The 15,254-nt window shown below is 40.9% G+C and overlaps 1 protein-coding gene across 3 annotated transcripts in view; it reads left to right on the top strand.

Annotated features, from left to right (window-relative positions):
* Window positions 1-15,254, top strand: part of RALGAPA2 (Ral GTPase activating protein catalytic alpha subunit 2) — a 288,904-nt gene that overhangs the window by 95,436 nt on the left and 178,214 nt on the right. For 2 of the 3 annotated variants that reach the window (XM_023761269.1, XM_023761268.1), the window contains 2 exons: window positions 10,388-10,525; window positions 12,524-12,621. In XM_023761269.1, the coding sequence (XP_023617037.1) occupies window positions 10,388-10,525; window positions 12,524-12,621 (236 nt within the window). Of the gene's footprint in view, window positions 1-391; window positions 533-10,387; window positions 10,526-12,523; window positions 12,622-15,254 lie in introns of all 3 variants that reach the window. The other variant, XM_014463288.2, reaches the window with a different exon arrangement.

Here is a 15,254-nt window from a genome sequence, read left to right as displayed (position 1 = left end):
ATAAACAACAACATGTGAATCTGATACACAGCAGAAAACAAGGACAGACTAAACACATAAAGCATTCTAAAATAAGATTGGTTATTTGTGAACTCTCCATTCTCCCCTGTCATCAGAATGACTAAACGTCCTTTGTACTGACTACCTGTCAAGTTTAAAGTGGCCTCCTTTAAATCCAGGGTGGGGCAAAAGTAGGTCTGCAGTTGTTCCTATGGAAAATAATACAACAATTAATAATACTACAAGGATAAACTTTCGCAGACTCACCACTGTAAACCTACTTTTGCCCCCTCTCTATTTAAAGAGAGCCCAGAAAAATGATGATAATAAAAAAGAAGTGAAAGATCCTGATGTTCTTCTGACATAATTATTACTTTATCTTTCCTGGAAGCTAAGAGAAGCCAGTCTATCAGCAACTGTGTCCAACTTTCTGAGGCTTTGCCTGCCACTAAAAGCGTCCCGCTCCTCCTTCACACCGTGAGCGCTCTCTTACCTGGTCTCTCTTACTCCTCTTGCTCTCACAGGCTGTCAGGTACTGTAATGCTTTCTCATGTGTCTGTCAGTGTTCTGGGCATCCCCTGCTTGCCTCCAGGCCTTGCTTCCTTTGTTAATATCCCCACATCACGTATGTGCGCCTGGGCATTGCACTTTGTGCTTATTTTCAATGAATACTAATAGGTCTTTATATGTAGTTAAATGTTTAATAGCAATTAATAATCAAGAAAATTTTCTGTAGCACTACTGGTCTTTGCATTCCCAGTTAAGAAGGATAAGAGGATTGTTTTGGCCCCTAGGTTTTTTGTTTATTTGTTTTATAATAAAACAGAGGTGTTATTTTTTTATTTTTTAAATATATATTTTTATTGATTTCAGAGAGGAAGGGAGAGTGAGAGATAGACACATCAATGATGAGAGAGTATCATTGATCGGTTGCCTCCTGCATGCCCCACACTGGGGATCGAGCCCGCAACCTGGGCATGTAACCTTTACCGGGAATTGAACCCTGGGCCCTTCAGTCCACAGGCCAATGCTCTGTCCACTAAGCTAGACCTGCCAGGGCTGGCCTATTGTTTTGAATGGAGAGAAACAGTGATGCCTCCCTCAGCATACCTTCTACACAGTGCCTAAAAAATGGAAGGAGATTTTCATAAAATTTTATAAAACATTTGAGCATGTCAATGTTAGAATGCTTGCTGTGCCTTCCCCAACATGAATACTCTGGAAAAATTATACAGGCAGGACTTCCTTAATAAATGGTAATCACATATAAAGTAATGATCAGTTTATGCAGATTCATACTGAGTATTAAGATTTGAGTAAAAAAACAACATTGCTAAAGATTGATAATTTTTCAAACAAAGAAAAATTGTTTCTGGGCTTTAGCCAGTTAAAATTGAGTTTAGCTGCATGTGGTTTGTACACTGTGTGTTTTCTGGTTACTAAAACATTATAGATTTTGGGCATAACAAAAGGATTTACTTAGCTTTACAGTTAAGTCTGCCTGTTTTTTCAGTGTTTCTAAGATGAACTCAGTCTTCTTGCTAAAGACGAAATATTTCCATGTTCTTTTTTATTTTCAGAAAGATGGCATTATATATTAGTATTTATTTAATATTGGCTATGGCCTAATTGTGGCTTTCTATAGCACTAAATCATGTCATACTGTAGCTTAGCAATGCATAATTAAAGCTGAATTCCCCTGATGAGTATGTAAAATATCATGTTATTTAATTTATAGGATATGAAAGCAAAAGATAGTTTTATTGAGAATAAAGACTATGGTTCTTAGAAAAGTCTTTTTCTCTAGTAAATACCTGAGGTGAAAGACATTAAAATGGTACCTGGGAATATGGGCACCGGTCATTTAAGTTAATGTACATTAACTGCTTGATAACTTGTTTTTCAAAAAAAAAAATACTACTACCTAGAGTTGATTACTGAAATATTTAAAATAGTTTTGCTTTCTATTTGGCTGATATACACCCAAAATAATTTTTTTTCATGGTTTGAAGTTTTATTTTTTCACAATCCATTTTTCTCCCCATATTATTTCATTTAAGTTTTCACAAGTTTGTCTGGAATATATTCTCAGAAGAAATCTCTTCCTGTTAGTCATCTCATTTTGGAGACATTTCTCTCATTCAGTATTACATTTTAGTTTACTCAGATTCTTGATTCCCATATATATGTACACTGTTCCAACAGATGTTGAATATGACTTAGAGCAGTGGTTCTCAGCTGGGGGTGATTTTGCCCTCGGGAACATTTGTCACAGCCTAGAGATGTTTTGGATTGTCACGACTGGAGCAGTGCCACTGACATCCAGTGGGTGGGAGCCAGGGATGCTGCTAAACATTTACAGTGCACAGGACAGCCCCACACAAAGAACGATCTGACCCGAAATATCAGTAGTGCTGAGGTTGAGAGACCCGATTTACAGTGAAATGAAGTGGGCCAGTGGCGGGAGTGTGTTTCCCTGCCTTTGGCACTCTTATTCCTGGTTTTATGGCACAAAAGGTAGAGAGACTTTGCAGCCTAGTGACTTTGAGAACAATCTGCTGTGTGTTCTGATGTTTAGTCTGACAACAATAGTGAGTTCCTCCTTAGTCTGTTGCCATTTGTTCTTCACTATTAAAGTGATGCCATTGTCTTTTTTATTTTTATTTTTTTTTTACAATTTTCATCCCATTTATTTTTGTGTGTGAAATGGTTATTACCAAGTCTATATAAGCTTAGGATTCCACTTAAAAGAAGTATTTTCATGAAAGCCTTCAGGGCTCAGTTGTATGTCCTATATCGGGGAGTAGCACTGAATTTGGCACAGAACTTATGACCTTACTTACAGCTTTCAAGAAATCCTCTCACTAGCTATTTTTCACCATGCTCTGATGAACAAACGCACCAGCTTCTGTGCAGACACTTCTAATCTCAGCACCAGTGCTATCTGGACACAGTCACACCAATAATTCAAATCTGGTATCTCTTTCAACACTCATTTAATCTGCATGAATCTTAAATCTCTAGAATACCCAGCCCAGAAGATTTGAGAGATTGCACCACTGGGTCCCACAAAACATCCTATATAATAAAACCCTGATATGCAAATTAACCGAACGGCGGAACAACTGGTCACTATGATATACACTGAACACCAGGTGGCAGACGCTCAACGCAGGAGTTGCCCCCTGGTGGTCAGTGCGCTCCCCCAGGGGGAGAACCACTCATCAGGCTCATGGCTGGAGAGTGCAGCAGCGGTGGCGGGAGCCTCTCCCGCCTCCGTGGCCATGCTAAGGTCCACTCGGGGGATGTCCATGCACATAGTGGTCCTTAGTCTATATAAGACAAACTCAAAAAAAATATGGGTGACACAGTGTGATCTAATACATAGAAACAAACACAAAGAAACAGGAAAATGGGGAGACAAGGGAACAGCCCACATACAAAAGAAAAGGAGGAATCACCAGAAAAGGAAGTAAATGAAATGGAGGCAAGCAATTTGTCAGAGAAAGAATTCAGAGCAATAGTCATGAGGACACTGAAAAGGATGGAAGACAAATTCAACATGTGTAAGCGTCAAGAGGAAATGAAGAAGAGCCAGGAGAAAATGAAGAATGACATACCTGCAATAAAAAACACAATGGAAAGTACCAACAGTAGACTAGAAGAAGCTGAGGACTGCATCAATGAGCTAGAAGACAAGGTAGAAAAAAACACCCAAACAGAGCAGCAACTGGGAAAAAAAACTTAAAAGGCAGGAGGACAGCCTAAGGGAGCTTTGGAACAACAAAAAATGAAACAACATCCGCATAATAGGGGTGCCAGAAGGAGAGGAAACTGAGCAAGGAATAGAAAACTTATTTGAAGAAATAATGACAGAAAACTTCCCTGATATTGGGAAGAAAAGACTCACACAAGTCCAAGAAGCACACAGAGTCCCAAATAAGATCAACCCAAAAAGACAAACACCAAGATACAGCATAATTAAATTGGCAAATGCCACGACAAAGTAAGAATCTTAAAGGCTGCCAGAGAGAGACAGAAAGTTACCTATAAGGGATCTCCCATTAGACTATCAACTAATTTCTCAACAGAAACACATCAGGCCAGAATGGAATGAAATATACAAAGTGATGCAAAACAAGGAACTGAATCCAAGAATACTTTACCCAGCAAGGCTATCATTCAAAACTGAAAACTGAAGATGAAATCAGGAGCTTCACAGACAAAAAAAGGGCTAGGGGAGGTTTTTTTTTCTGTTTGTTTTTTTGTTTTAAATCCTCACCTAAGGATATGTTTTCCATTAATTTTTAGAGAGAGCGGGGAAGGGGTGAAGAGGCAGAAACATTGATGTGAGAGACACATCAATTGGTTGTCTCCCACATGCACCCTTACTGGGCCCGGGGATGGCACCTGCAACTCAGGTATGTGCCCTTGACTAGAAATCAAACCCTTGATCCTTTGGTGTGTGGGCCAATGCTCTAACCACTGAGAAACACTTGCCAGGGTTAGTGTCAGGCTCTTTAATATGAGTGAGTTCATTAATTTTCTTGAGAGGTTGTTGAATGTCATCTTCAACCTGCTTGATCTTCCTAGATTCATGATACAAAATATATTGAGTACATAGTACAAAGTGTGAGACAAGGCCAAGAACTGTATGTATACTTACAAAGCAGGAAATTGGGATAGGTAGAATTTCAATTTCTTTTTTCCCCACTGTATCACTTAACAGTCAACTGCAGGAATAGCTTAGGATACCAATAGCACAACAGCCCTCACAGCACTTTTGCCAATCTGACAAATAGATAGGTAAGAGCTCTGACCATAAGTTTCAGCAAAGCATTCTCACCCTCATCCAGAGCTTGGGTGGGCTTGTCATCCTCATCCTCTCCATTTTTCCACTGATTCGCACTGAGGTAATTGGCATTTTAGGGGGTCAAACTGCCTCAGCTCTGTAGTAATTACACAGCCCATGCCATTATCTTGTGGCTGTTCTGTCGAGAGACTGAGTGGAGAGCATTGCATATCAGTGCTCAGTCTTAGATTGTACTTTCTCCACTGGTTAGCACACTAGAGTTAAATTTGTGCTCCAATTTAAATCCTAGTGTATCAGCACATCTTGCTAACCTGTTGCTAAATGTCTAGAGAAAGGTATATTTACCTATACATAATATGCAGACCCATTTAATGTTAACTTTCTGGCCACAAGTTTTTTACTACAAAAATGATTGCTAATTTTTTTTGTTTAAGTCAACATTGCTTTTTTTTACAGAGAGGAAAGGAGAGGGATAGAGAGTTAGAAACACCTAAGAGAGAGAAACATCGATCAACTGCCTCCTGCACACCTCCTACTGGGGATGTGCCCGAAAACAAGGTACATGCTCTTGACTGGAATCAAACCTGGGACCCTTCAGCCCACAGGCCGACGCTCTATCCACTGAGTAAAACGGGTTAGAGCAACATTGCTTGGTTTTGTTTCTAATCTATATAACTATTCAACCCCCCAAATTGTGTTAATATTTATATTAAAAATATTTTAAAAAAAGAAAATTCCTTGCCTTCAGCCACTATGATTTCTTATTCTGGTCCCTTTGTGACTTTATTTGGCTGAAGCAGAATTTTGGGAAAGTCACAACCACCTGTAGGCCATTAATGTGAACAGCTACAGGAGCAAACATGTGGGAGGTAGAATTGACAGTTTCTGTGATTGCCCTTTTTCTCTTTTGTGGGAACAATTCTTTGCAGTTGTTTTGCAATCTTACTGCTTTTATAGTGGGATATTTATTAGTCTATAGCAGCGATTTTCAACCTTTTTCATCTCATGGCACACACATAAACTAATTACTAAAATTATGTGGCACACCAAAAAATGGATTTTTTGCCAATCTGACAGAAGGATAGTTATAGTTTTGATTCATTCATACTAGACGATTTTTGTTGTGTTGGCAGCTGTCATATTTTAATTTGACACTCTAAGGCAGGGGTCCTCAAACTACGGCCCACGGGCCACATGCAAATACAAATATTGTATTTGTTCCCGTTTTGTTTTTTTACTTCAAAATAAGATATGTGCAGTGTGCATAGGAATTTGTTCATAGTTTTTTTTTAAACTATAGTCCGGCCCTCCAACGGTCTGAGGGACGGTGAACTGGCCCCCTGTTTAAAAAGTTTGAGGACCCCTGCTCTAAGGGAAAAGAGGTCAGTGCCCCTGGCTACATAGTCAGGTAATTGCACGTTTTAAAAATTCTTGGGGTACACAGTTTAAACCACTGGTCTATAGTGCTTACAGGTCATGCTCATGATCGATTTTCTTTTAGGAACATTGTAATAGCAGTAATTAGAGAACCTGTGATCCTCCCTCATCTAAAAAGAGGCTCAATGGGACCTAATCGAAGGCCTCACTTAGCTGCTTCTGCGACTGGTTCTCAGGCTCCCAGGTAGCACCTCTTCGATGGTCAGGAAGTGCTATTGTCAGGGGCTGGCTGACTCACCTTTGGGCCTTGGGGAGACATCAAAGTGCTGAGTTGGTTTACCTCTCTTGTGGTTTTACAGGGGCAGGTTGGCATCTGGTATTGTGCGCAGTGCTTTAAAAGATAGGAAATTAATATAAATTTTGCTTATGAAATCCAGAATTTTGGTTATTGGAGAATAAGTCTCACTCATTCTTTGAAAAATGGTCAGATGTCTGGAATAAATAGAAGTTTCTGAAGAGCTTACCCACTTAATTTAATTTAATCATGCTGATTCTTTTCTCAGTGGGAAAAATGAAATTAAGTAATCCTTATTTGATCAGTTTTCTGGTGTTTTGAGTGGAACTTTAGAAAGCAATGGTATTGTGTAACATACTCTCAAGAAGCTAGAAAGTGCATTTAAAATTAGGGCTATTGGGTTAGTTATGCTTGAGAGGAAATGAATAATATGGAGAATTTGAGGTAGAATTTAGTTCTTAGAACTGATTCAAACAGAAATTGTGTTATATTCAAAATAGAATGCATTAGAATTCCCAGAATTTATAATATAATTATAGATTTTTTTTCTATTTTGAATATAGGATAATTCTTTTTTTTTAAAGATTTTTTATTGATTTCAGAGAGGAAGGGAGAGGGAGAGAGAGAGATAGAAACATCAATTATAAGAGAGAATCATCGGTTGGCTGCCTCCTACACGCCCCTACGGGGATTGAGCCCGCAACCTGGGCATATACTCTGACCGGGAATCGCACCTTGACCTCCTGGTTCATGAGTCGATGCTCAGCCACTGAGCCATGCTGGCCAGGCTAGGATAATTCATCTTGATATTTTCATATCAGTGTTAAAATGGTTTTAAATATATTATGAAAGAGTAATTGCTACAACTGATACTGATGGGAGCAGCTTTAATAACTAGTTGCTCTTTTTAAAAAAATAAAAGGCCAGTAGAGGGAGCTCAAGACCTGTTTAGTTTTTTGTTGTTTTTTTAAGAAATACATCAAGAAAGTGTTTTTGGTGTTGATTTATTCATTTATACAAAACATATATTGATTATATACTTAGTACAAAGTGTGAGAAAAAGCCAACAAATGTATGCTTACAAATCAGGAAATTGGGATAGGTAGAATTTCTATTTCTTTTTTTCACACTGTATCCCTTAACAGTCAGCTACAGGAATAGCTTAGGGTAACAATAGCACAACAGCCCTCACAGCATGTTTGACATAGTTATTCTCCCCTTCCTCCCCATCCACATCCTGGATGCTCCCACACTCACCACTTCTGGTGATTTCTACAGGTTTGGACTTTCTCCATCTGAGAAGCCCCTACCAACAGTTTTATAAAAATAAAGTCTTAAGGTTGCATCAGGCCTGACTGTTGGGAAGGCAGACCAGCTGGTAATGGCAGGCTCTTCATCCGTCTGTTGTGTTGTGGACCAGTGGGGACACTTGAATTTGGAAGCCACGGTGCTGTGGCTGTATTACATCCCACCAGATGGCAATGTTCTTTATCTTTAAAACGAAGCTGCCAGTTTTGGCCCAACTCTTACTTGTCTGCTCATTGTCCAGAAACCAACATCTACTAGTTTTTGGCATCAAATTTAAGTGAATAAAATCCACTATATTTACTACCGATAAAAACAAGAATCATCCACTTGTTTTTCAGAGCATTACGCAGCTCTTGGGCTCCCTCTACTGATATTGGATTAACAAGTAGATTCATTAACAAATATAAACTCTTTCCAGAAGGTTTCAGAGTCTTGCATAATCAGAATAAACAGTGCAAGAAGAGAGCCAGAAGGGGCTGGTTGCATGGAGCTCTCTGGCGTCTGTTGCCTGATGCTGCAGAGGCTGGAAATAGACCCGTGAAAAGGACTAGTCCGTGCTTGGGGGGGTGTGGGTAGATCACAGATAGGTGCATAGGTCTTGTATTTTTCTGAGGGCAGTGAACAGTTCTTGGTTGTTCCAGAAAAAAAGCAGAGACATCCTGGAAAGACAAAGCTTTAAAGGGTTTGTCTGCTCCTATACTTGGCTTTCCTTTGTTTTTACCCTCAGTTCAGCTTCCTTTCAGTGTCTAAACTTAAACTGTGGCCCAGTACCCTGAATTATAAGTAAAGGATCACACAAATTTCATAGGTGTGAGGTCTGGTAACTTGTATCAGTGTACCTTAAATGGAATTTTTATTTGGATAGCATAAGTAAAGTAGCACTCTTTTGTTGAAATCCTGTCTCACATGTAGAATTTTCCTACATACAACTTCTTGGTTGGGGTGAACCAGAACTTTGGTTCATGGCTCAGATTAAAGGGTTATACAGACGCTGGGACATTGACAGTGAGTCTTGTTTTGGGTAAGGACTTGGGTGACACTGCCAGGTAACATGACACAGGCTGAATTTTGATCAGTTGCTTCTTAGAAGGAGTGAAACTTTAGCTAATTAAACTTTTGGAAAAGATGCTGTTATAGTTATGTGGACGAAAAGTTTCATGATTACTAGTATGTGAGTAAGCGTGCAGTCTGGTGAGGGATGTCATGGTGAGGTTTACACGCAGAACCACATGGTGAAGTCCTGTAGTGGGGGTGCCCAGGCAGTATGGGAGGGGGAGGAGGGAACAGGTGTGAAATTAACATGGAGGAGTAAGCAGTGGGAGGCAGACAGCAGGTGCCACGTGGGCTAGGGTTGCTTGAAACTAACGGGAGCGTAAGAGCCCCTTGTGCGGGGTCAGTCTGTGGGGTGCGATTAAGGAGAACCCTGTATTCACTGTGAGGAGCAGGGCTTGACTGCACAATGTTGGAGGACTTCAGATCTTTGTTTTAAAGGGGCCTCTTTGGGGCTACATAGAGGATAGATATGAGGGTGGTAAGAAAAGGGGGACAGTGACCAGTTAGGAGATTATTATAACAACCAAGGCAAAAGATGTTGCTACACCAAAGCTGAAGTTCTAGAGAGAGAAGGCGGTGTGATCTTCCAGGGCCTTGGGTTGTCTCTGGAGATTAAAGTGAACTGTAACAGTTTAGAATGAGCTCGGAGGGCACTCATTCTCTACAGCAGGGGTCCTCAAACTACGGCCCGCGGGCCACATGCAAATAAAAATATTGTATTTGTTCCCGCTTGGTTTTTTTACTTCAAAATAAGATATGTGCAGTGTGCATAGGAATTTGTTCATAGTTTTTTTTTTTTTAACTATAGTCCGGCCCTCCAACGGTCTGAGGGACAGTGAACTGGCCCCCTGTTTAAAAAGTTTGAGGACCCCTGCTCTACAACAATGTCGTTTGTACTAGTGCTAGATGAGATTATCAGGCAGTCAGTACTCATCTGTGGTTTTCTACTTTATGTCATATATGTATTGATTCTCTAAAAAGACCAGCGGATCATTTTTGTACTTTGTTGATTAATTCAACTTTACATGTGGTGATATAAGCCATTAAATACTTATCATTTTATTTTGGACAGTTGTATATTTATCCATTAAAAAAATAATAGAGTTGGAATCCCCATGTTTCCTTTTATCTTCCTCTAGAGTGTGTGTGCGTGCATGCACACTGATTTCTACACCCCTCAAAAGTAAACCCATTCCGTGTACCTCCTGGATCTCTTTCCTCAGCATGCCCGTCCCCTAATTCCAAATAACTTTTGCAGTTCTCAACCATTTCTGTGACTTTTCCTCCCCCCCCTTCACTTAGATTAAAAAATAAAATGCTATGTAGAACTTAAAAGAAAAATCTGTTCTTAGAGTAGAATATTAGTGTTAGCAAGTATAGGAAACTTTATGATGTAAATGCACATTACCTTACTGCACAATTTTTGTGGGGAAAAAAGTGTATCTAAACCTATGTTTTTAGAATCAGTTGTTTTAAGTGGTGAACTTACTTAAAAATTTTTTTTAAATACATCTCTATGTGTTTTGTGTTAATACCCACAGAAATGGAAGAATGTCAGCAGTCAGAAAATGCACCTGCAGTCGAGTCTGGCCACCTGGTGGCAGAGCAGCAGCCGCGGTTCCTGCGGAGCAGCAGCACACCTGATGTCACTGAGCCGCTGTGCTCTGAGTCCGCTCAGGGTATGGAGCTTCAGTCATTGACACAGAATTGTAGTCTGGCTGGGAAGGAACTGCATGTCGCAGTGCTTTCTACATTTATTCTAACTTTATTTCAAGGGAATTTACTTTTTAAGTTTTATTGTAAGGCAGTGATTTCTGGCATTAAAGTATTTTCAGTACTTATTTATTTCTAAAATATATTTTTATTGATTTCAGAGAGTTAGGAAGAGGGAGAGAAAGATAGAAACAACAATGATCTTCTGCCTCTTGCACACTCCATACTGGGCATTGAGCCCGCAACTTGGGCATGTGCCCTGACCGGGAATTGAACCTTGGCCTCCTGGTTCATAGGTCAGTGTTCAACCAGTGAGCCACACATTTATTTTAATATATTTATCTAAGTTATATTTACATATGTCCAGTTTTTTTCCCAGTGTGGCACGTTTGAGAACTAGAAAGATGTCCAGAGTGGCTTGAGTAGGCATGAAGCCAAGAAGGTTACCCTCGAAGGTCAGGGAGAGCAGCAAGTTAGGTAGAAGGCAGGACAGGATTGGGCAGATGTGGAAAAGGCCATGAGGCCATAGAAGTTGACAGAATGGAAAGCTGCCCAGACCTGTGAAAAATTTTATTATCAGCTTATAGACTTTGCCGATGTTGAAAATAACTCGTAATAGCATTAATTTACACAGTTTCTCCAACAACTTTCAGCAACAACCGGGTGTGGAAAGCAAAGAGGCAGATGGTTATACCTGTAAACAATAAATAATGTATGGAGTTTACAGTGAAAGAGCATGTGTAGATTGTATCTGGTGTCAGTGAACATATTTATCATTTATCATTAGTTTCATGAGTTACATTAAGAAATAAACCAACTTATTTGTCTACAAGTTATCTCACAGTTCTTAATGTCAGGGTCATGCTAACCTCATCAGATAGTAGGGAAGTATTGCCTCTTAACCAGTTAACTGCCACGATATTTTGAATTTAATGAAAAAAGGTCCGCTGCTTGCATCATGGTATACAAATGGTTAAAACCTCTTGAAATAAAACACACAAAAATAATTTGAAAAATATATTATCTGAAGATTTTCTATTCTTTGAAAGGTTTGTGTAAGATTGTTGTGATTTCCCCCCTGCAACCCCCCACTTAGGTATTTTGGTAGAACCCACCATTGCCTGGAGTTTTCTGTAGGAAGGTTTTAAAATACCACTCACATTTTTTTAAAAATATATTTTATTGATTTTTTACAGAGAGGAAGGGAGAGAGAGAGTTAGAAACATCGATAAGAGAGAAACATTGATCAGCTGCCTCCTGCACACCTCCTACTGGGGATGTGCCTGCAACCAAGGTACATGCCCTTGACCGGAATCGAACTTGGGACCTTTCAGTCCTCAGGCTGACGCTCTACCCACTGAGCCAAACCGGCTACAGCAATACCATTCACATTTTAAAATCATTTTAAGACTATTCAGATTTCCCTTTCCTTTTTTGATTTTGATAAGTTTTTTTTTTCTAGGAATTTGATCAACTCATGCATTTTTTTTTCCTTCAAATTTATTGGTCCTAGATTACAAACAAAATCCTCTTCTGATCTTTGTAATGTTTGCAGGTGTTGTGGTGATAGTCCCTTTTTAGTGACTGATTCTGGGTATTTGTTCTTTCTCTCACCAGTCTTTATTCTCGAGAAGTACCAGCCACCTTCCTGGTTTCTTCTTCCTGTCAGCTCACCTAGCTAACTCAGGCAGCTTTTCTCTGAGATCTCCTCCCCAAGGCCAGAACGGGTCTCCTCGCCCTTGCCTGTGCTATCCTAATGGGCCACAGTGAGTGGCATTCAGCCCTTTCTTTTAAAAGTTCTCTGTGGACTTGACCCATACGCTACCAGTTTGCCATACCTATGCCTCCTTTTTATGTATTTTAGAATATCTAAACTTAATAATTGCTTAGATGTAAAAATATTTTACCGGTTTTACTGTCTGAAATACTCCTTCTCTTGATTTTTTTTCCCACCAAATCTCTAGGTCAAAAGGTAGAAAATGTACAGAATTTGAGTTCTTCTGAGCCGAAGCCTATTCAAGAGAATAAAGGACATGTGAAGAAAGAATATGAAGGAATAACAGTAAGATATTTTTCAACCAAATTTGTCATTAGAGATAAACATGCAAATTATTGGCACAATGAATAAATTTATTAATGGCAGTGATAGTTTTCTTTTTAAAAAAGTTTTCCGTTTAAACAAGTCATAAGTCTATACAACTTCAAATTCTTTTAAAGTCTTACTTTCTGTATAAAATTATAGTCACATCACAAAAATAGAAAACTTAACATGAAGCGGAATTCACCAGCTGGTGTTTATCTGGCACTCTATATTTTTAATCAGATATCCTTGCTTTTCAGACATACATTCAGATTCCTTGTTCTTGACATCATTTTAGGTAGTAGCCTCCACCTGGCATGAGTTGCTAGATAAGTCATTTTTTGCAAAGAGCTGATATGGTTTCTTTTCTTAAGAATATGTAAAAGCATTTTTAAAAAACAAATATAAAGTATAAAGAAAAAAATTGAAAAGTAGCCTGTTACTCATTTATGCAGATAACTCCTGTTTATTCATTTCTTAAAAAAATGTGGTATATTCATAGAAAACTCAAACATCAGAAGGGTACAAAATAAAAAGAGAAAACCTCTTGCTTGCTTAGAAGATAACCAGTGTAAAGTGTCTTTTGTCTTTATGTTTAAAAAGGTCATATAATAGCTTATATATCTGTATTCTGTATGTATATGTGTATATTTCAATAATCACATAAACACCTACAAAACAACCACTCAGCTTAAAGTCTAGAACAGTGGTCGGCAAACTCATTAGTCAACAAGCCAAATATCAACAGTACAATGATTGAAATTTCTTTTGAGAGCCAAATTTTTTCAACTTACACTATATAGGTAGGTACATTGTTATTAACTTAATTAGGGTACTCCTAAGGCTTAGGAAGAGCCACACTCAAGGGGCCAAAGAGCCGCATGTGGCTCGCGAGCCGCAGTTTGCCAACCACAGGTCTAGAACATTTCCAATAGCACTGCTTTGTCATGTAAATTCCTTCCTTGTCCCCTTAGAGAGCAGCATTTCTTAGCTTTGTGTTTATCATGCCCTTGCTTTGTGCTCGCTCTCTCTCTCTCTCTCTCTCTCTCTCTCTCCCCCCCCCCTCCTTCTCCCCATATACTATCTATATATATAAAAGCCTAAGCAACCGGCCAACTGGCCGACTGGCCAACTGGTCAATAGGTATGACTTGCACTGACCACCAAGGGGCAGACGCTCAACGCAGGACCTGCTGAGTGACAGCAACTTTGCAGAGTGCCCTCTTACACTCTGGGACCCTTCGGGGATGTTGGGCTGCTGGTTTCGGCCTGATCCCTGCAGGCCAGGCCAAGGGACCCCAGCGGTGTACGAATCCATGCACTGGGCCTCTAGTCCTAATATATAAAAACCCTGGGTCCGTCACATCTGCAATGACCAGGAAGCTCGATCAACTGGAAGTCAGTCCTGCAGTCAGCACTGGGTTGCCGTGGTGACCCAGTGCTGACTGCTATGGCTGCAGGCACGGTGACCCAGCAATGACTGCTGAGGGGGCTGTGAATCAGGCCCAGAGAGAGGCCTAAAGAGAGAAGCAGGGTCTGATCCGTAGCCTCTGTGGCAGCTGTTGATCAGCAGTAGCCTCTTTCTTTAGCTCCAGGGCTGGTCAGCAGCCACACCTCCATTTCTCTCCAGATCTCCACCGGGGCTGCTGATCAGCCACGCCTTTCTGATCAGGCCCCATTGATAGGCCCAGAGGTGCTGACTGGCATAGAAACTGACCAGTCAGAACCAAATCTGGGTCAACTGTGAGGAGCCAATGGCTGCCTAAGAGGTGAAGCTTTTGACACTGACTGGCATAGAAATCTACCAATCAGAACCAAGTCTGGGTCAACTGTGAGGAGCCAATGGCTGCCTACGAGGGGGAGCTTTTGACGCTGACTGGCATAGAAACTGACTAATCAGAACCAAATTGGCTGGCAGAGGAGGGCAGTTGGGGGTGAGATCAGGCCTGCAGGGGAGGGCAGTTAGGGGTGATCAGGCCGGCAGAAGAGGGCAGTTGGGGGCGATCAGGCCAGCAGGGGAGAGCAGTTGGGGGCGAGATCAGGCGGTAGGGGAGGGCCGTTGGGGGTGACATCAGGCCGGCAGGGGAGCGCAGTTGGGGGAGGGGACCGGGCTTGCAGGGAGGGCAGTTGGGGGGGACTAGGCCAGCAGGAGAAGGCTATTGGGGGTGAGATCAGGCTGGCAGGAGAGGGCAGTTGGGGGCGAGATCAGGTCGGCAGGATAGGGCACTTGGAGGCGAGATCAGGCTGGCAGGGGAGTGGTTAGGGGGTGATCAGGGTGGCAGGGGAGCAGTTACGTGTTAATCAGGCTGGCAGGGGAGTGGTTAGGGGGTGATCAGGCTGGCAGGCAGAAGCGGTTAGGGGCAATCAGGCAGGCAGGCAGGCGAGTGGTTAGGAGCCAGAAGTCTCGGATTGTGAGAGGGATGTCCGACTGCCGGTTTAGGCCCGATCCCACCGGCAGTCAGACATCCCCCGAGGGGTCCCAGATTGGAGAGGGTGCAGGCTGGGCTGAGGGACATCCTGCCCTCCCCCAGTGCACGAATTTTGTGCACCGGGCCTCTAAAATATATATATATATATATATATATATATATATATATATATATATATATATATATA

Source organism: Myotis lucifugus, unplaced genomic scaffold, assembly GCF_000147115.1.
Source record: "Myotis lucifugus unplaced genomic scaffold, Myoluc2.0 scaffold_205, whole genome shotgun sequence".
In the NCBI taxonomy this organism is placed as follows: domain Eukaryota; kingdom Metazoa; phylum Chordata; class Mammalia; order Chiroptera; family Vespertilionidae; genus Myotis; species Myotis lucifugus.
This window is presented reverse-complemented; position numbering and strand designations above follow the sequence as displayed.